General features: G+C 43.2%; 1 protein-coding gene across 19 annotated transcripts in view; it reads left to right on the top strand.

Moving 5' to 3' along the window:
- Window positions 1–24472, top strand: part of DLG1 (discs large MAGUK scaffold protein 1) — a 1304904-nt gene that overhangs the window by 967176 nt on the left and 313256 nt on the right. For 12 of the 19 annotated variants that reach the window (XM_086944257.1, XM_086944255.1, XM_086944253.1 and 9 more), the window contains one exon: window positions 8949–9085. In XM_086944257.1, the coding sequence (XP_086800383.1) occupies window positions 8949–9085 (137 nt within the window). Of the gene's footprint in view, window positions 1–8945; window positions 9086–24472 lie in introns of all 19 variants that reach the window. The other 7 variants (XM_086944258.1, XM_086944256.1, XM_086944254.1 and 4 more) reach the window with 1 other exon arrangement.

Genomic DNA, 24472 nt, shown 5'->3' with positions numbered 1-24472 from the left:
TTTTCAGTTAATATATCTTCATCTTTAAGTACAATGATAAGAAACTTGAATTCACTTAGCTGATTTAGACACTGCTTTCGTCAATCTGCGATATGATCTATAACTTATGCGTAATGCATGCCATCTGTTCTTTCCTCAAACGTATGAAAATCTCTTAAATGCCTTTTTTTGGCTCATCTTTAAAGGGCGCCTGTCTAATTAAGGCTACAGGTCCTCGACTTTCTGATTAAGTAATGCCCAAAATAAAATGTGTAATCGCCTTCTGCCATTGCCATTTGAGTGTCATATCTCCCATTTCCACCAACCGTCCAGAGACCTTAACTCCACCACCCTCGCTCAGACACCTTGCATCTGCCAAAACCACAGTGGTGGCCATTCCTTCTTGTACCTCGCTGCCAAGTTGTGAAACGACCTTCCCCTCCATCTCGTTTCATCACCCTCACTAGAGGGAATTCAGGACGAAACTCAAGACCTGGCTTTTTCAAATGATCCCTGCCACCCAGCGCCTGGATACCCTCACCAGTGATTGCAGTGCTATACAAATGCTGATTGATTGATTGACTTATTGATTGAAATAGAATAAAGGCCACTTTATGATCAAACATCAAAACTCTAGGGTTCTTCTACAACCATTCCTGATCACAAAATCCAATTCCTCAAATTAAAGCTTAAGAAGGGGTAATCTAAAATGTAAAATTAGGTTAATTCCTGAGCGCCCAATACACAAAACTGCCCCAAGGCCTGCCCAAGGGTGACACAGAAACTCCAAATAAGGTGTCAAGACATAGCTCCCAGAATTTCTAGGAGAACTAAAGTAAAGTGTGGGCATCTGCAGCTCAAAATAATACTACATTTCCCACTTTTTTTCAAATTACACAGCCAGAACAAATGAGAGTAACACACCTTTTCCCCATCACTTATTTGCATTTTAAAGTAAAGCTGAATATGAATCTTGTGCTTTACAATCCGACACAATCCAGGCTTACTATAGATTCTTATGCTCATTTGCGGTTCTTGTACTCCACCTTTATCTCCAAATCCCAAGTACCCCTCTCTCAGCAATCACTTCGCTGGCTCATCCTTACAGTTCTGTTTTATCTATCAAGATTGCACTAGTACAGCATTCCTACCGACTCTAATCTTGAGTCCCACTCACATCTGTCATTATCTTTCCCTCACTGATAGTGAAACTGTCCTCCACCTTTTTGTTAAAAACACATTTCACCTCTCACTTTGCACAAATAAGAAAATTTGGAAGAGCCATCATGTCTTCTCAAATTAATCTTAATAACTATCTGCCCCCTTCTTTCTTAGCCACATTCTGATTCCTTTTGGTACCTTCCTCCCAGCACATTTCATAGCCTCACCTACCTTCAAATGTGGTACCAAATTGATTTTGGCCTCTCGCTTTTTGATAATCATAAAAGTGTCTTCCCTCTGAAGACATTGCATGTAGTACAACATGCCCACACCATCTCATCAGTCACCCTCCTCAGATTCTTTCTGCTACTGGCAGCCATCTGTAGAGTGCATTTAATCAAAGTCATGGCACACTCCACTATACAATTGGATTGGAGTTTCTAAAAGGCAGTTTTTGCGTGCCTTTACATCTCTTAAAGAAAGAATGCATCTCTTTTGAAGTTATATGATCTCCATTATCTGACATCTAGACATCCCTCTCATTCAAATATTTCATTCAGGATTAACTACCTCTATCCACCATGAACTCATATTTACAACAAACGTTGCATTATCTCCCCTAACCTAGATATTTAATAGGGCCCATATTATCTATGGATTCAAAACATTCCACTACGTCTTCCGTGACAACCTCAGAGGCAGGGTTATTTAAGTTCAAAGCAATAACATCACAACAGTGCTTTACCTCACCTACAATAAGGAACGACGTGGTCTAGAAGAGACACAAACCAAATTCCTCGTGGTGTTGGAAATGACACAACAGAGCCCCTAGATTTGGTAGTCCAAAGTTACAAGTTTAGGCAGCAAAGCCAACCCAGGAATGTTCACTAGCCAAAGTTCCACCACCCATGGCTACAGTATGGAGAAGGTATTTAGCATTTTTTTCAGACAGTTCTAACACACCACCTGTTCAAGCTGTGTAGATTGTGTATCCCAATATAGGTATTATCAATGTAAATGCAAGTTTGTTATAGATCTTAGGATCGCCTGTCCCTTAAAATGGATATGCAACCCACATTCATACAACACTATACTTTCTCAGGGGCAAGGTCCTATAAAGGAGCTAGTGAAACTGGCAGGATGTCTCAAGCAAAGAGTTAAAACAGAGGTTCTTAACCCTTTGATTTCTGTGGACCCCCACTTAACCCTTACTGGAACCCAGGAAATCCAGCTGAATTATTATTGGAATCCGGGGACTTCAACTGAGTCATTACTAGAAGCCAGGGACATCAGCCCAATCAATTTCAATGATTTTAACCGCAAAACAGTGCAGAAACTAGCATTTTTCAAAAAAATCTACAAATGATGAAATATTATATTTAATTCCCCAAAAAATATTTAAAAAATCGAAATTTTAAATTAAAGGCATCCGTCCATATTATATTGTTTGCACTTGAACTGCTCCACAAATCAATCTGAGAATACTGATTTAATTTATTGTCTCCTACTTTTAATTTCTTCACATTTACAGATCGTTTTGCATTTTTTTCATTTTACCATTTTTCTTTTATTATATACACTTTATTAATCAGTTAATATTGCTTTTTTTAAGCAGTTGCGGACATCCTCACTGATGTATTAATCTGTTAATATTATTGCTTCTTTTAAGCAATAGTGAAAGGCATCCTTCACAGTAACTCGTTAAATATTTTCCATGTTCTGTGGGTCTATATGAAATATGGATTTTATGTCTGAATTTTGTGCAGTAAAATGCCAAAATGTGTAAAATAAATATATTTCCTAGTTGTAGGAAACAAATGTATAGAGTGAAAGGCAGCCATGCTGTCGTAGGCCACAAAGGGCCCCTTTGGGTGCTCCCTTCACCACAGAGCACTGGTTAGGGTTCTTGGTTTATTTAGTCCGAGACCCTCAGAGAGCTTACATGAATCTTGGGTTTACTTAGCGACAATCCTACCAAGAGTATTTTCTCCATACTCAAAGAAATTAAATCGGCCGAGGCACTCACTGCGTCCTCTATCACATCAGATGAGCATTGTGAGGCTCTCGCCACCTTCTTTCTCAACAAGGTAGAAAATACCTTTAAGTCCTTTCCTTAGATGGATATGTGTTCTGGCTCTGGGGGTAGACGTCCTCCCACTCACATGCTTGCCGCCTTCCCGACGATTTCTGAGGATTCGCTGCACTCATTATGCAGAAAGATTAAATCTGACTCCCCTGCTAATCCCCTGAAGCCTGATCAATTTATGACACTATTACCTGTGCTTCTTACACCTCTGGTCCAGGTGATTAACATGTCCCTGTCTATGGCAGTTGTCCCTTGGACTTGAAAGCAGGCTAGTAGTGTTCCATTATTAAAAAAAACCTACCCTTGATACAACTAAACCTGAGAATCTCCATCCTATTGAAGAAAATAGAAACTTTCTCAGGGGTCTCACTGATAATTGGTCCTTTTAAACCAACAAAGAAGAAATTGGCACAGAAGCTGAAATATAAAAAGAATGCATTTATTCACCTCAGATGAGGGAGACTACGTCACACAGAAGCCTTAGCAACTGAATGAGGCAGTCGAAGGAGTACAGCAAACTGAGGCCTTATATATGCTTAGGGTTACATAGCATAAGACTAAGGGGCAGTCCTGGCTCATGTAAGCATGCAAAATGCCTAATATGGGCATGCAAGATCTGCTTGCTCAACAAAGTGGGAGGAGAGTTACTTATCCGTACAGCAGCAAAAATAGCCTGACACTTATACAAGAGAAGCAGGTGAATTCTACTAGCTAGGCCCTTCTGAGCATGTGCAAGGCTCTGAAGAGGGAAACAGCACATGGCGAGCACGTGGCTACCTAAAATGGCTGCCGAAATACTAAATGGCTTTCAGCTCATGCTAACAAATCCCTCCAATTTTTAACACTATCTCCCTCCTGCCGTGGGCTTGCAAGATCTCTGAAGCCTATATAAACTCAATCTTGTCAGGTTTCCTGGAACAGAACAAAATACTTGACTTCTCTCCGTGCAGCTTCCGTCCGGGTCTCAGCACTGAGTCCGCCCTCTTAGCAGTGACCGTACATCTGAGGGCAGCACTGGATGAGGGACATGCCTTGGCACTGATCCTACTGGATCTTATTGCTGCGTTTGATACAGTCTCTCACTAGATCTTACTGCAAAGGCTGAAGGAAGTTGGCATTGTGGGTCCTGCATTGGACTGGTTCACCTCCTTTCTCGCGGAGAGGACCTTCCAGGTAACATCCCCCCTTTCACCTCCAGGGTCCATACTATCAAGCAGGTGTGCCGCAGGGCTCATCCTTGAGCCCAACGCTTTTTAATTTGTATGTCCAGCCATTAGTGGCGGTGGGGAGTAAAGGGATGACCTTAGTATCATATGCAGATGATACGCAGTTGCTCTCTCCGATGACTTTCTGCATGACGCTCATATGTTTTAGTCCGGTCTTGCTGCTGTCGCGGGGTGGATGACTGCCAACTGCCTCCAGCTCAATACCAGCAAGTCTGATGTCTTGATGTAGGGCAAGATTTTGAGCTGTGGAGTGAACACTGGTGGCCTGCTACCTTGGTTTGCACACCCGCCCACAAACAGGTGGTGAAAAATCTTGATGTGTGGGTCGACTCAGCTCTTAGCTTTCAGGCTCAAACAAAGAAAGTGGCAGCAACATGTTTCAGCATACCACAGAGGCTCAAATTGCTGCTGTTTTTTTTTTGATCCACCCATCATGCAGGTGATTGTTCAGGCCTCCGTTCTGTTGAGACTGGACTACGCCAGTCTGCTCTACTTGGGAGCAAATAAGACGGAGATTATGAGACTGCAGAGGGTCCAAAATTCAGCTGCCAGAACCCTTCTTGGCCTTCCTAGAATGTGCTCCACCACCAGTGCTATTCATCAGCTACATTGGCTGCCGGTGGCCAGATAAGTGGAGTTTAAGTCCCTCTGTATTGTTTTCAGGATTTTTAACTTCTCCTCCCCTGGCATTCTGGACAACCTGCTTTCAACATAAACCCCACCTGGCATTCTGGACAACCTGCTTTCAACATAAACCCCCACCCGCCAACTCCGCTCAATAGGCCATCACCTTGTGGTTGTTCCCCGGGTAAGGAGGGCACGTGCTCGTGGGCGCTCCTTTCGCACACTTGCAGCTAAATTCTGGAATTCACTTCCTACTCGCATATGGAGCATTAATAATTACCCGGCGTTTCGTAAGGCTATCAAGACTCATCTTCTTCCCTTCACTTTAGGCCTCCTCTTCACTATAGGTTGTTTCACTTCCTTCCTGTCGGGCTTTTGTGCTTTTGTTAAGGTTATCAGTTCCCCCCGTTTCCTTATTAGGCCTCCTACTGCTGTCTGCTGCCCTTCTGTTGTTATTAGTGCTGGGAGGCCCCTTTGCTGGGGCAGCCATGCGCTCTATAAAACGTCATAACTTAACTTGGACAAAAGTGAAGAACCACAGAGACTACCCAGGTAAAAAACGACATGGGGCCAGAGAGCAAGGTCTCCAGAGCCATGCAGGAGACTTTCTGTCCCAACAGGAAGCCATTGCTCTTCATATAGGGTATTTACCCAAAACCAAGTCATTTGAAATTCTGCTTAATTTCATAACTCAGACCTTAACTGTCAGACTACTGCAGCTTGCATGTCCAAACTGCAACCAACTGAATAAAATGTTTACTGTGCAGAAATCTTCAAACTAATATATACATCAGATAACCCATAATTCTCCAGTGTCGGATCTTTCATAAATTCACATGCTTCTCTCATCCCGGTCATCGAGCTGAGAGTTCCACAGTAATCGTAGACAGCAGTGCAAGTATAAACATAGGTGGAAAAGCTTCAACAGCCACAGAAGTAGTCTATTCACATTATTTTATAAAGTTGTCAACTTCATCCAATCAGCATTCAGCATCCTTCTCCACCCAAGTCACCAAAGCTCTGATTTCTACTGCATGTCTTGTGTGAAAATGGGTTCCAAGAGCTCTGAACTTACAGATACATTTACTATTTTGTTTATATCTTAATTTCTGAGAAAATACCTTCTGTCTCTGAGTCTTCTCATGCTGTTAAGACTTCATCATTGCTGAATCCTTTATAAAAATGTATTTTTAGACCTTGTGGTTCCAGTGGCAGGAAAAGGCTTCACTCAGAAGGTCCTCATATGGTCTGCTTATATTGTTTATATCCTGGCCACAAGGTGAAGGATAGCAAAATAATTCATACTTGTTCTGCTAAAACTTAAAAATATCTGTGAAGTAGACTTTTATTACATCTCCAGAAGTCAAAGCCAGAAGAAACTTACACTTCTGAGGAACAATAGGAGAGTTAAGGCATAGAAAAGTTCATTCATAGTCTGAGTGCTCTTTAAAATAAACATCAGATGGAAAATCATCAGCTTCTGAGTAACTGCCAAGGAAAGCTCACAAAAAATTCGGGAAACTGAGGTCACTTCTGAGGTAGACATACCAACTAGAAAAATTCATTCAAAACATCGTAAAAGCCATCATCTGAGCCACTTACACCAAAGAAGAAAATATCTGAGAACTCAGATTCAAAACAAAAATTGTGAACATCATTTCTGTTGACGAGATTATCGTTGGCATCTCTGTTGGTGAAGACTACATTGTCAACGATGAAGGCTGCGATCAGGTGGTCTAGGTAAAACCTCACTGATAACACTGACGACAAAGACCCTGTTGATATTGACTTTTACACTGTAGATGACCCCTTCAAGGACTAAGTCATGCAAGCAAAGTATCACTTCTTCCTGCACGACAACTCCTGGACAAAGAGGGAGGATGAATATGCTTTCGGACATGCATATAATCAAGGCAGTTAAAATTAAAGTAATAAGATGAGGATGAGTACAGGGAAATGGTAGGTGGTTTTGGCCTGATCTGCGAGAACATTCTAATGCCAGAGGGCTTCATCAGGCTTTTGAAGAGCATAGTGATGATGCTGATGATGCTGCAGCTGCTGCTGCTTTGTGCTTAGCACTACCCGTACTAACGATAGGATCAGATAAGTCAAACAATGCAGGAGCTCATGCTCCAGGATCTTTAAGATCTGGTAAGAGGTCTGTGACTTATGCTTTCAGATTATTATAATCCATTTTAGAATACTGCAACTGAACCGATAAAACAACCTTCAGGATTAGCAACTCCATCTCAATTAAGGCTTCATTCAAGACAATAACCCTACGTACTCCTGTCGCAGAGACTCACTAGTTAAAGCCAGAGCCGACTCTGCAAAAAAGTTGTATGGAGTAAAAAGATTCTATTCTTGGTGTACTGAGCATAATTTGCACCCAATGTCCTCTTCTCCGCAGTATTACCTTACTTTCTTCGCTTACCAGGTTCTAGTTTGTCAAATTCCATCTGGCTGTCATACCACACTTTAGGAGGATACTAAACCAGCTTTATCTTCGGTCTAATAAACTCATAAGGAGTTTCATAAAGGTTTTTTCAGTCTTTACTCCTATATGACCTTGTAATCTAGGTTAATTTAACACAGGTCTATCCCAATTGATTAGAAGTCCTTTTGAACCAATTCAAAAAGTGGGAATTTAAACGTCTCTTGGAAGCTCTAGCCTATACTAGAATATTTCACAAAATTCAAACCTTTACACTCAAGGAACCCTTTCCGCAAATTCAGAGATGACAGTCCTACTTCGAACAAAACCAAAATGTATTCCTGAAATACCAATCGACTTTCATTTGAACAAAGCAGTAATCTAATAGGCACACTTTGAAGAAGCCAAGAAATGCTCCTAAAGAACTCTACATACCTTAGGTGTGAAAGGATGCCTGGAGTTTTTTTTCGACAGGACCAGATCTTTCAGATATAATGATCAACTTTTGGTGGCTTATGGTCATCCACACAAAGAACAATCTCTTTCAAAATGAGTAAAGCTCACTGAGGGTCTGCAGCCATAGTCTTTTGTCATAACAGAGCAGGCCATCCTCTCTAAGCAAATGTGACTGCACATTAAATAAGAAGTGTTTCGGCATCCACATCCTTATTTGCAGGGCAACAAGCTGGAAGAAATAAACCCCTTTACACCGGCACTACTGTCTAGATTAGACAGTTCACAGAAGTGCTACGGTGTGGCGAGGGTCCTACGCCATTTATTCAATTAAGGCAAGCCTGTTTTCTTTCATGGTCTCCCTCTATCTGCTGACAGCTGTGTATTGTGAATATACTATGCGTTATTTGGCATCAAACGTGAATTTTTGAAACATCCAATATTGAAGGAAGAGTTACTTCCCTGTAATTGCAGTTCTCCAATTTTGTCCTTTTCAAAGATTCACAAGTGACCCTCCTCCCCAGCGCAGGCTCGCCTATGTTATAAGCTTCTCCAGCACATACTAATCTAAGCTATGATGACCTGGACGAGGAAGGGTGTATGTAGACTGTGCTGTTTGCTGATTGGCTGAAGGATGGCTCTTTTTGAAATTGCGTGATATGCTATTTCTGTGACTGTTAAAGTTTGTCTCTCTCTGTTTAACATTGCCCTTCACTCTGTGATTACAGTGGACTCCCAGTTTAATGAAAGGGATAATTCAAGCATGCCCAACTATGTAATATGGCCATATTGGAGAACTGTGGTTGCATGTAAGTAACTTTGTCTTGTAAATGGTGTCACCTGTTCTGGTTTTGATAAAAGCGGACCTATTGATTTGACAAAACAAGACCTGTTAACATTATGATTGTTTCCTCTTATTACCTATAACAGACCATGATTGCTTCTGAAAAGATATCTTAAATGCGTTCTTCTTCTTTTCAAGCAGGTCTTGGGTTCAGCATAGCTGGAGGTGTTGGGAATCAGCACATTTCTGGTGATAATAGTATTTATGTAACCAAAATCATTGAAGGAGGTGCTGCACACAAAGACGGTAGACTTCAGATTGGAGACAAGCTTCTAGCTGTGAGTTATTTATTTTACTTTACCAAAATGTTGTCAATTAAACGATATGATGCATGGAAACTGTAGATGCCCCGTGAACATTGTTGAAGGAAACAGGAATACGGATTATTGTACAGTAAATGTGTTATATATTGTGTGAAGTTTCCATGGGTGCTATTTTGGAAATGGAGAGATGTCTAGGTTGTATACTTTGTGAAACTAACCTAATTTTCGTTGTCTCACTGATGATACGAAATTTATTGTGTAGTTAATTAAAACCATGACAAAATAAGACCTTTAAAAGCCATGTTATAGAAAGAACAAAAGTCAGTGGGTCCTTGCGAAGCCCTCTAGTGTGACTGACACATAATACCTAAAGACAAAACTCAGTGTGTGGTCAGCTTTAGTTAGCTTGAAGGTAATTTGGCTGTTTAAAATCTATTAAGGATAAACCAAAGTAAAAGATATATAACAAAGAGTAAGAATAATTTAACCACTGCGGCAATTCTGCCGCAGTGCTGCCGTTTTGCGGAGTGGGCGGGGCCGCGTCGGCCAACAGACGTGTGCAGCCCTACGGAGGTAGCGCTCCCGACGGCCATTGGCCGACGAACGCAGCAAAGGGGTTATATCCACTACAATTGGGTTGAATACATAGCAATTGTTAAAACTCGGTTACAAAAAGGTCAGACTTTACAATGCCTAATGTCCGTAATATAGGAAGTAGGAGTTATCAATCGGAAGTCATCTCTGCGCTTTGTTGTGTATTTTTTAGATGGTCCTGAACTGCTTTAAAAAAATTGCCAGTTCAAGGGGAACCATGGTTTTAAAAATACAGTTTATTGCTTTATTACATGTTCTTATGCCATGGATTAAAAAAAGTGGCTTTAATCGTGTTCGCAGGAAGTGGAGCAACGTCGGACAGCAGCAAAATAATTGTGTAAAAGTTCCGATTTCTAGCCGCATACTCTGCACTTAACAATCTTAGAGAGCAGCGGCCAGTTTGGATTGAAGTCTTTAATTTGTAATGCCAACATCCTTACTGCCAGAATTTGGGTTAGTCAGGCTTTCCCGATTGTGCAATTAAGATAAGATTGTGCCTGAGGGCCAACATGGCAGTCATTGTTATGTGATGCTGCCAGGGCCCTTAGCGGCAAAATGTACTTGTTATCCAGTATTGGGGTATCTTTCATAGATTCACATGCCTGAATCATTCCCCGTCGTCGAGGCGGGAGTCCCACGGTAAATTATATATATATATAGCAGTGCCTAAAAACCATTAGTAGTAGGCTAAAAAAGGATATAGGCCCAACTAGGCCCAAAACTTAGCAGCCTATCTACCTCATTATGTAAAAAGAACTGAAAATGTAGCCTTAGCCAATCAGCTAACCTCACCCTCTAGAACCTTCCCAGCCCAGGCAGTTCTCCTCAGATTTTCACCGCACTTCGTGTGTAAGGGAGTCTCCCTAGTGCCTACTCAGTTTTCTTCAGAAATTTCTTCAATTCTTTCAAGATGTCGGAAAAGAAGGCTTTATTCAAGGCCTGTGCTTCATGCTTCAAGAAGAGAGTTCATGTGGACGACGAGCACTCGGACTGTATTTATTGTTTGCATCCTTCACATGTTGTGAAGGATTGCAGGATATGTCGAAACTTCCCTCCTAAGACCAAAAGGGATAGAGAGGCGAGAGTTCTTTTGTGGCTGAAGTCGTCTGTCAGAGATGACGAGGACAGAGCCTCTACTTCAAGTAAGAGAGCCAGTTCCAAAGAGAGGTGTTCCCCTGAGAGATTGAAAAAACCTAAGTTCTCTCATAAACCCTCTGAATCCACAAAGAGTGCTGCGTCAACAGAGTCTTCTACTGTGAGTACAGTCCGCACTAAAGCTGTCACTTTAGTGTCTTCTCTCACTGTTACCACTTATTCTACGTCTTCTACTTCTTCAAATACTGTTACCACCTCAGCAATTACTTCTCCTGTGATGTCCGTCATGGCTTCTTCTTCTGAGACAAGATCGTCAAAGAAAAGCGCGTCGTCGACGAGTCTACCGTCGACGACCAAATCACCATCTTTGAAGCGTTCGTCATCGCTTCCGTCGACGCTCTCGTCGACGGCTCCCCCGTCGACGAAGACTTCCACTATCCCGTCGACGAAGACCCAGTCGACGAAGATCCCGTCGACGAAGATCCCGTCGACGAAGATCCCGTCGACGAAGACCCCGTCGACGGAGGGCCCGTCGACGAAAGGCTCGTCGACGAAGACCCCGTCGACGACAAACACGTCGACGAAGGTTACAGCTCCGTCGACGACTAGCTCGACGACGAGGAGTCCGTCGACGGATCCGTCTACTAGGACGCCTTCCAAGAAGTCTTCATCCATGATTACAATACCTGTGACGATACCGTCGATGACAATATCGGCAACTCACACATCTGTCTCACTTTTGCCATCGACAGCAGCGCTGGCATCTTTGAATGTGCCGTCTACGCATTTATTGCCCACATCTCCGGTTAGGGTGCAGTATACCCATTTTCAGATGAAATCTTTTCAGAGACAGAGTTACTCTCATTTGTCTCCCCTCTTGCCTTCGCATATCTTGGAAAATTACGTGGAGGCAGATTCGGATAATGAAGAGGATGATGATGAGGATCCTTTTGGAGTGGCCCATCATCCTTCCCAGTTGCACATAAAATATCAAGAGGATGAGGATGATGATGAGGTTCATTACTATCAGGAAAATTTAGCTACTCCTTATCATCAGGAGCAAGAACACACAGAAGACACGACTCATCTTCCGTCTGTTCTAGTACAGGATTTGCAGGCCATGCTGGCCGATTATCGTCCGAGGTTTCCACCAACTCTGCCTACTCCAAATACTGTGCCAGAGGACATGCCAGTAAATCCACCGCCACATCCTTCACACTCTCCAAGGCAGGATGTTGACCCCGGAACTGAAGGTCAGGATGTTGACATCTCATCTCCAGATGAGGATGAAAGGGAGGATGGGGAACTTCCGGATTCCACGCCTACGGAACCATGGAATGATTACGTCATTCCTATGCCCTCTCCTAATCTGCCAAAACCTTCAGATTCTCCGCCAGAAGACATAGGAGGTTTTCATAACATCATGCACCGGGCAGCTGCTCGATTTGCAATCACAGTTTCGGTTGAACAAACCGACTGTTTTCTTCATGATTTCAAAGAAGGGTATAGAAGGGTGTCCAGATCTATCCCTATCATTGACTATATCTGGAAAGAAGGGATTGATATTATGAAGACGCCAGCTTCCATCCCGGCGGTTCTTCCAAGAGTCGACAAGAAGTACCGAGCACCACCGGACACTCCTCCATGTTTGATTGGTCATCCGCGTCCTGACTCAGTGATTTCACAAGCGGCTCAACAACGATCCAAAAATCCGGTTGCACCACTTTCAACGCCTCCAGACAAAGAGGGCAGGAGATTGGATGCAATTGGGAAGAAGTTCTCGGCTAATGCCGCTGCTACTGTCAAGATTGCTAATTCTTTGGCAATTTTAGCACGGTACGACAGACAAATGTGGTCAGATCTGTCGGAGTTCATCAATTTGGTTCCCGATGACCGTGTTGAAGAGGTCAGGAAGGTTGTCTTGGAAGGCGAGCGGGCAGCTTCGGAGATTATCGATTGCGCCCTCGATGTATCTAATACAGCCTTTAGACAATTGGCCGGAGCGGCAGTTCTCAGACGGCAAGGATGGCTCAAGGCGACTTCTTTCAGACCTGAGGTCCAGACCAAAATACTGGACATGGCCTATAATGGCGAGTTATTGTTTGGCAAGCACATAGATGAAGCATTGCTTGCGAAAAAAACGGATACTGATACGGCCAAATCGCTTGGTGCACTACAGTATAAGCGAGGTTTTTTCAGAGGAGCAAGAGGCCGTGGGTTTTCATCAAGAGGACATTATCAAAATCAACAAAACCGCCAGTATCAACCTCAAAATAAGCCGTACTACCAGCAGTCCTATCGGCAGTCATAGTCAGCGGGTTTCTCTCGTCAAGGAGGGAAACGACGTTCTAACTACCAGGGACGTGATTCAAATAAACGCCAGTGAGTTTTGCCGGACACCATCCTCCCTTCCCTCCCTCCCCGTGGGCGCCAAGATTTCCACCTTTTATCAACAGTGGCGGAAGATAACTTCAGATCAGTGGGTTCTGGACATAGTCAAACACGGACACACTCTGGAGTTCTTGCAGAAACCTCCAACATTACCGCCCAGGGGTCCCTCCCCTCCTCGTCTTCATTTGTTATACATGGAAGCCATGAAAATGCTGCACAAAAATGCGATGGAGAAAGTCCCAACATCCCAGAAAAATCAGGGGTTTTATTCTCGTTTTTTCCTTGTGGAAAAGGTTTCAGGAGAGTGGCGTCCAATTCTGGATCTACGAAACTTAAACAAATATCTGAAAAAGCAGAGTTTCCGCATGGTGACACTCACGGATGTCCTCAATTGCCTCATGGAGGGAGATTTCATGGCTTCCCTGGATATGGAAGACGCTTACTTCCACATTCCAATTCATCCAAACCACCGCAAGTATCTGAGATTCACAGTGGCTGGTGTCCATTTTCAATTCAAGGTGCTCCCTTTCGGCCTGAAGTCTGCACCAAGAATCTTTACCAAGACTCTAGTCCCAGTTGCAGCTGCGTTGAGGTCACAGGGAATCCAAGTGTTCCCGTACCTCGACGATTGGTTAATAAAGATTCCGACGAGAACTTCAACAAGGCAATCGGTCAAGAGTGCTCTGTCAATGTTCTCGAATCTGGGTTTGACCCTCAACGCCAAAAAATCTCAACTTCAACCCAAACAAATTCTGACGTTCCTGGGAGCAGTACTAGACACTTCTCAGTGCAAGGCCTTCTTAACCCAAATTCGTCAGGACAAGATCACAAAGCTGGCAAGTCAAATACGGTCAAAAAAGTCTCTTTCGGTCCGACAGTTTGTTTCCCTGCTAGGGATGTGTTCCTCCGCACTCCATCTGGTTCCACTGGCTCGACTCAGAATGAGGCCTCTCCAGGAGGAATTGCATCGACAGTGGCGGCAGATAGACGGATCTTTCGAGGACCGTATCAAGGTCACACCCAAGATAAAACAAGCTCTTCTGTGGTGGGCGACAAAGAACAATTTGTCTCCGGGGCTCACTTTTCTTCAGACTCTACCGGAATTTACTCTAACGACAGATGCCTCCATGGAGGGTTGGGGAGGTCATCTCCAGGACCTTCAGGTGCAGGGACGGTGGTCCCATCAGTACAAGCACAAACACATCAACTGCCTCGAGTTGAGGGCAATTTTCCTGTCCTTGCGAGCCTTCCTGCCAAGAATTGCAGGCTCTGCAGTACTGGTGCGCACGGCCAACACCACCAGCATGTTTTACGTAAACAAGCAAGGGGGCACAAAATCTCTGGCCCTGTCTCTTCAAGCGCAGGAAATGTGGGAATGGTTACTCCACCACAAAATTTCCCTCAGAGCGGAACATGTTCAGGGAATTCAGAATTCTCTGGCCGACGATCTCAGCAGATCGTTCACAGGATGTCACGAGTGGGAACTCGAACAACGCCAAGTGGAAACAATTTTCCAGCTCTGGGGCACACCAACGCTGGACCTGTTTGCCACGCAACAGAACAGCAAATGCATATACTTTGCCAGCAGGTTCCACCAGCAAGGATCGAGAGGAAATGCCCTGTTGATGAGGTGGACCGGAATCTTTGCATATGCCTTCCCACCGATTCCTCTCATCCCAAAGGTTCTACAGAAAATGAAGAGAGAGCGTTGCTCTCTAATCCTAATTGCTCCTCGCTGGCCGAGACAGTATTGGTTCCAGGAGCTTCTGATACTCTCCCATCACCCTCCACTGCGCCTCAAACCGACGCTTTCAATGCTAACAAGAGAGGAAGGACAAATACTTCATCCAGATCCTCAGTCGCTACACTTGCACGCCTGGCTCCTGATTTCTTAGAGTTTAAGGACCTAGAGATTTCTCCAGACTGTAGAGCTGTTCTATCTCAGGCTCGTGCACAGTCTACCATCAGAACCTATCGCTTCAAATGGAAGAGATTCTGTTTATGGTGCGGAGAGCATGACGTCCATCCACTACAGGCTCCTCCAGAGCAGATTCTGCCTTATCTGCTGTCTCTAGCCAGATCAGGTCTCGCGTTTTCTTCTATCAAAGTTCACCTTGCTGCCATATCCAGATTCAGGAAGAGTTACAACAAACCATCTTTGTGTTCTTCTTCTTTAATTAAACAGTTCCTTAAAGGATTGTTTCGAGTTTTCCCTCCAGTGCGGCCTCCTCCTCCTGAGTGGGATCTCAATATTGTGTTATCTCAGTTGCTGAAAAGGCCTTTTGAACCAATTCATAAATCGGAACTTAAATTCTTGACTTGGAAAGTGGCTATTCTGTTAGCCCTCACTTCAACCCGGAGAGTAAGTGAGATACAAGCGTTCACTATATCAGAACCTTTCCTACATTTTTCAAAAGATTGTGTGACACTTAGAACTCATCCTAAGTTTATTCCAAAAGTTCCGACCCAGTTTCACATCAACCAACCGGTGAAACTCAAGACTTTCTTTCCAGACCCCAAGACTCCAGCTGAAAGGATGCTGCATTCCTTGGATGTCCAAAGATGCCTCAAATTCTATTTACAAAAGACAAAAGATTTACGCAAATCTACCCAACTGTTTGTGGCTTATGGACAAGCGACACGTGGTCAGGCAGTGACGAAGGCAACTATAGCCAGATGGCTTTCCTCTGTCATCGTCTTCTGTCATGAGAAAGCGAACAAGCCCCTGACAAGAACGGTTAAGGCGCATTCCACCAGGATGATGTCAGCGTCTACAGCCCTATTTGCAGGGGTGTCCCTGGAAAACATCTGCCGTGCTGCTACATGGAAAAGTGTGCATACTTTTACGAAGCACTATTGCCTGCAGCCGGTACTACATGGAGATACGTCAGTAGGAGAAGCAGTGTTGCAGCATCTTCTTCACTGAGGTCAGACTGTTATGGTTTTCTTTTTTCTATTGCTACATGTTTACTAATATACTGTTTTAAATGTTCTATATATAGATACATATTATATGAAGGTATTGTCATGATTTTGCATATGTATTGAGATATGTTATTGCTCTAGTACCTTCCAGGTTGTGTGGGGATATATGGTTTGGATTGTCTCCCACCTTCCTCTACCGACAGTTATGGTTGTTACTGCTTGCTACTCTGATTCAGGCATGTGAATCTATGAAAGATACCCCAATACTGGATAAGAAAACAAGTTACTTACCTGTAACTACAGTTATCCAGTATTGGTATCTTTCATAGATTCACATGCACCCACCCTCCTCCCCGGCTAGGCAGTTCTTATATAGGATACTACTTCTCACTTGTGCTGGGAAAATCTGAGGAGAACTGCCTGGGCTGGGAAGGTTCTAGAGGGTGAGGTTAGCTGATTGGCTAAGGCTACATTTTCAGTTCTTTTTACATAATGAGGTAGATAGGCTGCTAAGTTTTGGGCCTAGTTGGGCCTATATCCTTTTTTAGCCTACTACTAATGGTTTTTAGGCACTGCTATATATATATAATTTACCGTGGGACTCCCGCCTCGACGACGGGGAATGATTCAGGCATGTGAATCTATGAAAGATACCAATACTGGATAACTGTAGTTACAGGTAAGTAACTTGTTTTCATATTGTTCATGTCCACGGTCTTCTAGAGGAATTTTATCTGGTTTTTCAATATATTTTTTACTGCAGTGTGTGTAAGTGATGTAATGTTTAGAGCAGTCAGATCTATTTGAAGACTGGCTGCTGCCGCCGTTAAGTAAGTGGGCCAAAGGTTGTTTTTATATTTCAACTAGCTTACCCGTCGCGCGTTGCTGCGATCTCAGAAGAAAGGAAATTTAAGGCAACTTATTATAACATTCAATTTACATTGTGTCATTTTTATTGAAACTTATTCATTTTAATATGGAAAACTTTTTAAAGTGTTTTAATTCTGTTTATTTATTCGAGTACTTGTGGATACACAGTATTTTTTGTTTTTCCATCTGGTGCGTACACAAATAAATCAGAAGGTTTTCAGACGCATGAGCTGGCCACCTACAGTTGTCCATGTGAGAAGCACGGATTCTCCAAATTTATTCCACACTCTTGCAGCGATTGTCCTTGTGCTTTGTTGATGGTCATTGCAAAAGCGAGTCGCACCGTAAACTGTAAACGTTCAGTATTGTTAAGATTATGAGGGCCCTGGGGGGCCGATATTTAACAAATTTTTCTTTTTTCTTTTTTTGACAGAAACCTTCGCAGGAGTGTACTCAACAACTTTTAACAACTTATTTTTTTGTTGTTGCCAGAAACCTTCTTGGGAGTGTACTCAACAACTTCCGATGAATGGTGTAGTAATGCATAAAGGGCAAACAGACATACTTTCGTTTTTATATATATAGATATATTTTGCAAAATAAATTTCAAGGTGCCTGGCGTCGCCGTGATAATTCTTTAATGATACTTTATAAAGGACCCCATGCTACACCATTCAATGTCCTCCAGGCCAAATTTGAGTCTCACCAGAGGTCCCCTGGTGTAATAAGGCAACTTGAACACTCTTTTGTAGACTTTTAGATGTGATTTTTCTATAGTTTTAATGAGTTGGCCCCGAAAGGCCTCGCTGCCGTAGATTGCAGATGGTAATACGGCCCTGAGCACTTTTCGCATAGGGGCTGAGGTGGGGCTTTCAAGGGCTGTGTGCAATTGGCAGAGTCTGGTGGTCATTAATGCAGCCTTATCCTTTAAATGGTGCATGTGTGTTGTAGGTGCGCAATTTGCTCAGAACCATGTGCCCAGGTAGTTATAGGATTTTTCTCCTGTGATTTTTAAGGGACCCAGCGATCAATTGCAATTTGTTTGCTTTAACGTCCTTCCGAATGATAACACCTTTGTTTTGGAGGCGTTTACTGTCCTCTTGTTTGATATGTTGTATGTGTGAAGGGAGTTTAATGCTCTCTCTATTCCTATTTTTGAGTTGTTGAGCAGAACAATGTCATTTGAGTACTGCAGTTTTGCGATTTTAATATCACCGGTTTTGGGGGAACTAGATTGGAGCGAGATCACACCCTTGCTTTAGCCCTTGGTTAGTGTTGATGTTCCTGGTTAATGCAGTGTCTGACAGCTTGACCCTCACCCAAGTTGATGAATATAATGATATAATGGCATTAAGCAGGCCACTTGGTATACCCCACACCTGTAGTTAGCTCCATAAAATACCCCTGTCCACCAGGTCGAATGCTGACGAATAGTCCACAAAGCATGCATAGAGAGCTGAGGATTTCCGGCTGTTTGCCTGGTGAACGAGGTAGGATAGAGTAATTATGGCATCCAGTGTGGAAGAGTTGGGTTTTTAGCCTGTTTGACAGAATGGAATTATTGCGTTTGTTGATGCCCAAGTCTCAAGATCATTTAGAATTGCAGCTGCGTAGATCTTGGACTCACTATCCAATAAGGCTATCAAGCGATAATTGATGGGGTTCTGTCTGTCGCCCTTTTTAAAGATTGGATACAGTATTGATCCTCTCCAGCTGTTGGGCACCTGATGGAAATTAAAGCAGGTGGTGAAACGTTGTCTCTTATTTTTTGCATGTTATTCTAAATAAAACCCTGAACCATCACTGCCCTGTTGTGCTTCTAGCTCTAGATCACTCCCTCTGTTTTGTTCTGGGCCTCTCCCTTCTTCCAGCTCTGCTTCCCACTTATGATTCTGCTCTGTTTGAGGTCCTTTCCATAATCCCTCCCTTTGCCCTGACCGCAATCTATTCTTGACTATTTGCCTAGTTTGGCACCTGTTTGTTTTGGCGTGTAGCTATGGTGTTTTTTAACCCCTTCGCCGCGGGGGTAATTCCCCCACGCGAGTGGGGGGGCCACGGTGCTTGTGACGAGCCCAACTCATCATGAGTCACAGTGGAGCTGTGCTTATGACGAGCTGGGCTCGTCACAACCCCGCCCACTGATTGATTCCCCGCCTGTACAGGAGAATCAATCGCATGTTAGAGGGCCGCGGCTGTTATGACGAGCCCAGCTCATCATGAGCACAGCTCCACTGTGATTCATGACGAGCTGGGCTCGTCATGAGCATGGAAGGGGTTAACGTGCCAACCAACTTACGGCATTAGGTGATTTGTCTCTCCCAGTTCAAACCCTGCCACTGAGGTTTTCTCTGTGGCCTGAGAGCTGATTATATCACAGCCAAATTCATAAAATCCCGTATTACCTAATTGTTCGGTGTCCTCAAGTATGTGTCCCCCCGCAAGGTAGTATTTCATACACTAGCGTGAGTTGGCACAACCATCACCTACAGTCTTTGTAGTCTAAGTTGGCTCCTTGTGGTGGCATGCCTTAACTTTAAGGCTTTTTCTTTTGGAACGCCAAATTCTTGTCCTAAAAGTTCCATTATTTGTAGCTGTTAGTAATGTAGTTGGCTTCGCCTTCAGTGTCAAGGAATAAAAAACTGAAAGCCAAATTTATTTTGCTGTTTTCCTTTTGTAACTATTTGAAAACACTTCTCTTTCTTTCAGTTTTGTTTCTTGACTTTATTTGCTCATTAGTTTTGTTCTAATTTTTGTTTTATTTGTATGGGCTGTTTACACACAGAGTACAAAAAATTGTTTTCCTCCTGGTATTCGGACAGTAAACTTTTATTAGGGCTCAACAGTTATCAAGTCCAGCTGTCAAAAAGACGTTTATTACAATGCACTGAGAGTGAACTTTGGGTATCATTTCTCCTTATACCATAGCTTTTGTTTGACCAGCCTCTTTCAGTGACACTTGTCAGCAGGGCTTTAAGTGTGATGAAAAAACTGGGGGGGGGGGGGTCTCTCAAAGGGGCGTGGCCAATGTAATTAAGGGTGTGACTTAAAAACATGTAAGCTAAAAATCTGTTCTTAGCATAGTGTGCCCCCCGACTTGTATTTTGCTGTTTCTGCCACTGCATACAATGATACAACAAGTAACATCATACCTACAACAAGTCAGGACTATTGGCTTTGTCAGTGGTTGTTAGTTGCATACAATAAATAAGCAGAAACTATTGCTTTTATATAAGATTGAAAAAGCTTCCACTTAAAGCCCTGGTGGCATCACAACAATGTTGCTGCTCCTGAGTTTCAAAAAGAGATAGGAAATCTGTGGTGAGGAGATCCATGCAGGTAAGATGTAATTCGGGAAGCTTTATTGTGGATAGTTACAAGTAGATAAGATCTTGTCAAGCAAGTAATTATGATCTGAAGAGCAGCCCCACCAGGAGCAGCCTGCATGCTGCTCAGTCCATTTGAAACGTTCACTTCCAACCTCCCAGGCACCCATACATTCCAAACACATCATCATTCCATCATTCTATTGTGAACACAGCGGAAACACTGACTGAGCAGGAGGTGTAAATCACAGGAACAAGGGCAGAATACTACATATCCCCTTTCCTTATACAAGTGAAGCACAAGTCCTGTATTGGAATAATTTGTAACGAGAGAGAACCATGGAATAAATAACTAGGAAGAACAACGAGGGAACAGAATAAATGTCAGAGCAAAGACAGCAAGAAAGGCAGAGCGAAGAGACAGGTGGAAGAAGACGAGGAGGAAGCAAAGAGCAAGCATACACAAATGGGAAAGACCCAAACTCTCCAACAACGAATACATTAAGGATGCTAAGAAGTGACCGAACAAGAGAGAGCAAAGAGATAGGTGAAAGGAAACTTGGACGAAGCACAGAGTAAATATACACAAATAGAAATTACGCATACTCTCCAACAAGGAGTTAGAATGGAGAAGAAAACCGAGATAATGAGGAGTAAACTACAAGTTCACAGAAAAACATAGACCCACCAAAGACTACCCCCAAACATACTCCCTGGCCAGGCAGGCAGGCACGGAAGGAAGGAAGGACAAGGCACAACACAAACTGAACACAAGACTGACACCCAGATACCCATAGAAGAGAGGGAGAGATCTCCTCTTGAACATGGAAGAAAAAGAAAAACACTACACCGGAGGAAAGACTAGAGGCAGAGCAAGAATAACAAACAAAGTATATAGTTCAGGTTCCAAGGATGAGACAAGATAGAACATCACGAGGATCACTGAACACCTACGAAAACAGAGGAGAATAAAAATACAAATAAGTATAATTAAATCTCCCCCACTTTCATAATACCAAAATGAATATGCAATTAAGACAATATAAAATGATGTAAACATAACATTGTAAGAAAATGACAGTACATGGGAATGAGACCCATGAATGACAGCCCGTGTAGGGACAACCCCCGTGTAGAGGTCACGTACAGTAAAATGTAGTGATGGGAAAGAAAACCATGAACAAAAATTGTAGAGTGCAAGGGTGGCTTGCACTGTTTCCAAGGGCACTCCGAAAGGAGGAAAACTCCTAAGTTATGTTTTCATCAATGAGTATCATGCAATTCAAACGAGTATGATCATAGTACTCTTTAATTCAGAGATCCATTATTTTGTAGGTCACATATTACATCTTCATAGTGACACTTTTAGGTAACGATATGTTTAGGGCAAACAATTAACCAACATCCATAGATCTGAGCTTCCTCCCTATGCATTTCGGGCTGGGGCCCTTCGTCAGGGGATAGCATACTCACGTTGTCTTTCACTTTGTATGATCATACTAGTTTGAATTGCATGATACTCATTGATGAAAACATAACTTAGGAGTTTTCCTCCTTTCGGAGTGCCCTTGGAAACAGTGCAAGCCACCCTTGCACTCTACAATTTTTGTTCAAGTTCCAGTCCCTACCGGCCGGAAGGGACCATTTCCCGGCACCCTAAAATACCTATCATTTATTTACCTCATTACCTTGATGAACATTGTCTACCACGAGTGCCGCCATCTCCTATCAATTTAAAGAAAACCATGAGACACACCCTGTGTGATGGTAAAATTGTAAGATAAAATGGGACTAAAACCCATGACAAACCCCGAGAGTAAAGGGATGGTAAGAATGTGTAGATGGAAAAAAAAAACATGGAATGGTGCCCAGTGTGAGGGTGAAAACCGTAAGTGACCCGAGTAGGCACATGTATATAAGCAAATGGGGCAAGTACGCTTTGCCATCCCACAATAAGGAAGAATAAGGTGTAAATAGTACACATGTAAATTGGACAAAGTGTTGCAGGAATTATGTGTGGGCACAGAACTGTGCACAGGAAACCAGGACCTCAGTGACTTGGTGTACTAGAAACTCACCTCAGTACCCAGAACCCCTATCAGACTAGCATAGTGTCTCATAAGCTCTCCGTCCTATAGCGAAGCTACCAATGATTAGACAACCCAGAACATACAACTTAGGGTACTCTCAGGAATGGTGGGAATCAAGAACACATGGTGGTAATCAAGATCAATGTTTTTATTCTCATACACGGAAAAGTTTAAAATGTTTATTTTGACAACGTGCTCTAAGATGCAGTATTTTGGCTAACATAAGCAGGCATATGATTAGAAAAAATACGATCAGCATTGTTACAATTCCATAAAACTCAAAGGGAGAAATTATGTTATAATGATAGTGGAAACAGGTCATATAGCGCCTGGTGAACCACCCTCCCCTGCTAGAAACTAAGTTTTATAATAATAGAAGGTCTCTTAGGCTTGAATGGGGAACCCCATACCTCCAAGATCAGCAGTGGTGAATCACATCACAGGATCAGCAAAGCTCTTTCACTTGAAAAGGTTTTTCTCCAAGTGCCCAAATCATGCATGCAGTGCAATATTAAAGGCACTAGAATTTCGGTTGGTTGCAGCTGTGTGCGTGTTGTGTCTAGAGTGGGGGCCGATCAACCTAAATAACAGCATACGTTGTTAGAGTGACCCTCAAGGCTTCTGCACTCTGTGTACAGATGAAGGTCGCGATGTAAGTCTAGGGATGTGAAAAACAGACCGTTCTCATGTGAGGAACCCAAGCAATCTAACTTACAAAAACAGCTACATGTAGTTTTGTGTGCAAAAGCTGCCAAGAAGCAAAATGGTGTTTAAACTTCTAAAACCCTTATGCTAACATAGCAATGTGTGCAAGCAGGGTCCTGTCTTCACTACAAAAGAACCCCTGAAGGTCTGTACTCAATGTCCATGAATGGAAGATCATGGACCACTAAATGCCACTGAACAATCCCATGCAGGATAAGTAGGAGAAAAGCATTTCCATAATGTAACGTTCCACAATCCAAAACATGTATGCATAATGGGCATAACCGCTCATTAAAATATCATTGGCGGTCAGTAAGCGTTAATAATGTGCATCTCACCATAGTGATAGTAAACTGCGTAATCGTAGCGAAGCATACATTAGGCATCGGAACAGAAATAGATTGAAATTACATTTGCTGAAAGTTGTAGTATAAGGTGAGCGTGTCACAGGAAGATAAAATCCAGCGTGGAAAGAGAAACTGCCGATCACCCAGGTTGTAGCTGTCAAAACCAAGTACTTGTGAAAATACTGGATTCATAGTGACCAAAACTTGCCTGTAGCTGATTGGGATGCACGCGTACTCTAAAGAAGATATTTATGCTAGCAGGCCCGCACTTAGGCATCCAATGTCCAGAGTTTTTTCCCAGTCATTAGACAGCATGCAGCGAAGATGCAAGGAAACCTGTGGTCAACGCTCATTGAGAAGACCTCTGTAGATTTAAGTCTGACGTCAATATTATGCACAGACACGGACGTTCCTCCAGTCGCCACCAAACGCTAAAGACTAGACAAACTGGCGCACAGGAAAATAGCTCCACGTATCCTGCGCAGTGCAGGGAGGCTCCAGGCACGTACAAGCGCCAAATAGTGGCACTAAGCAAATAGAAGCGTGATGTCACAGAGGGCGCTCTTAGAATTGGTGTTCCACGCAGAATGCCAAGGCGAGCAGCTCGCGCAACAGGCACTCTGACAAGCAACGGAAATTACAGATTCAACAGCCGACATCCAGGTCGGTCGTTGAGTTCTGTGGAAAACACTCAATGTTGAGGAAATCACAAAGATGCGTGAGGAGAGGGAGTGAGTCAACTTACATTGTGTACATTTTGATAAGAACAGGAAACTGACACCTAAGCACCGCCATAAAGAACCATCTCAAGTCAGTGGAGCTGTGGGGTAGGAGTGCACCAGAAAACATAGCGTAAACAGCAAAATGACCATAACGTGCCGCTTTTAACCCTTTCCGCGCTGCGTGAATTTTCGCACTGTGCGGGGGTTTGAGTGGGCGGGATTCGGATGGCCCCCGGCCGTTGTCAGCACACGCCCACTGTGATGTCGGACAGCTAGGGGCCGTCTGAAGCACACAAAGGGTTAAAGACCCTGTATTTTTCTTCCATAATAGGCCCAAACC

Source organism: Lissotriton vulgaris, chromosome 11 (genome assembly GCF_964263255.1).
Source record: "Lissotriton vulgaris chromosome 11, aLisVul1.2, whole genome shotgun sequence".
Lineage (NCBI taxonomy): Eukaryota > Metazoa > Chordata > Amphibia > Caudata > Salamandridae > Lissotriton > Lissotriton vulgaris.
The sequence above is the reverse complement of the archived record's forward strand: the minus strand, read 5'-3'. Positions and strand labels throughout refer to the sequence as shown.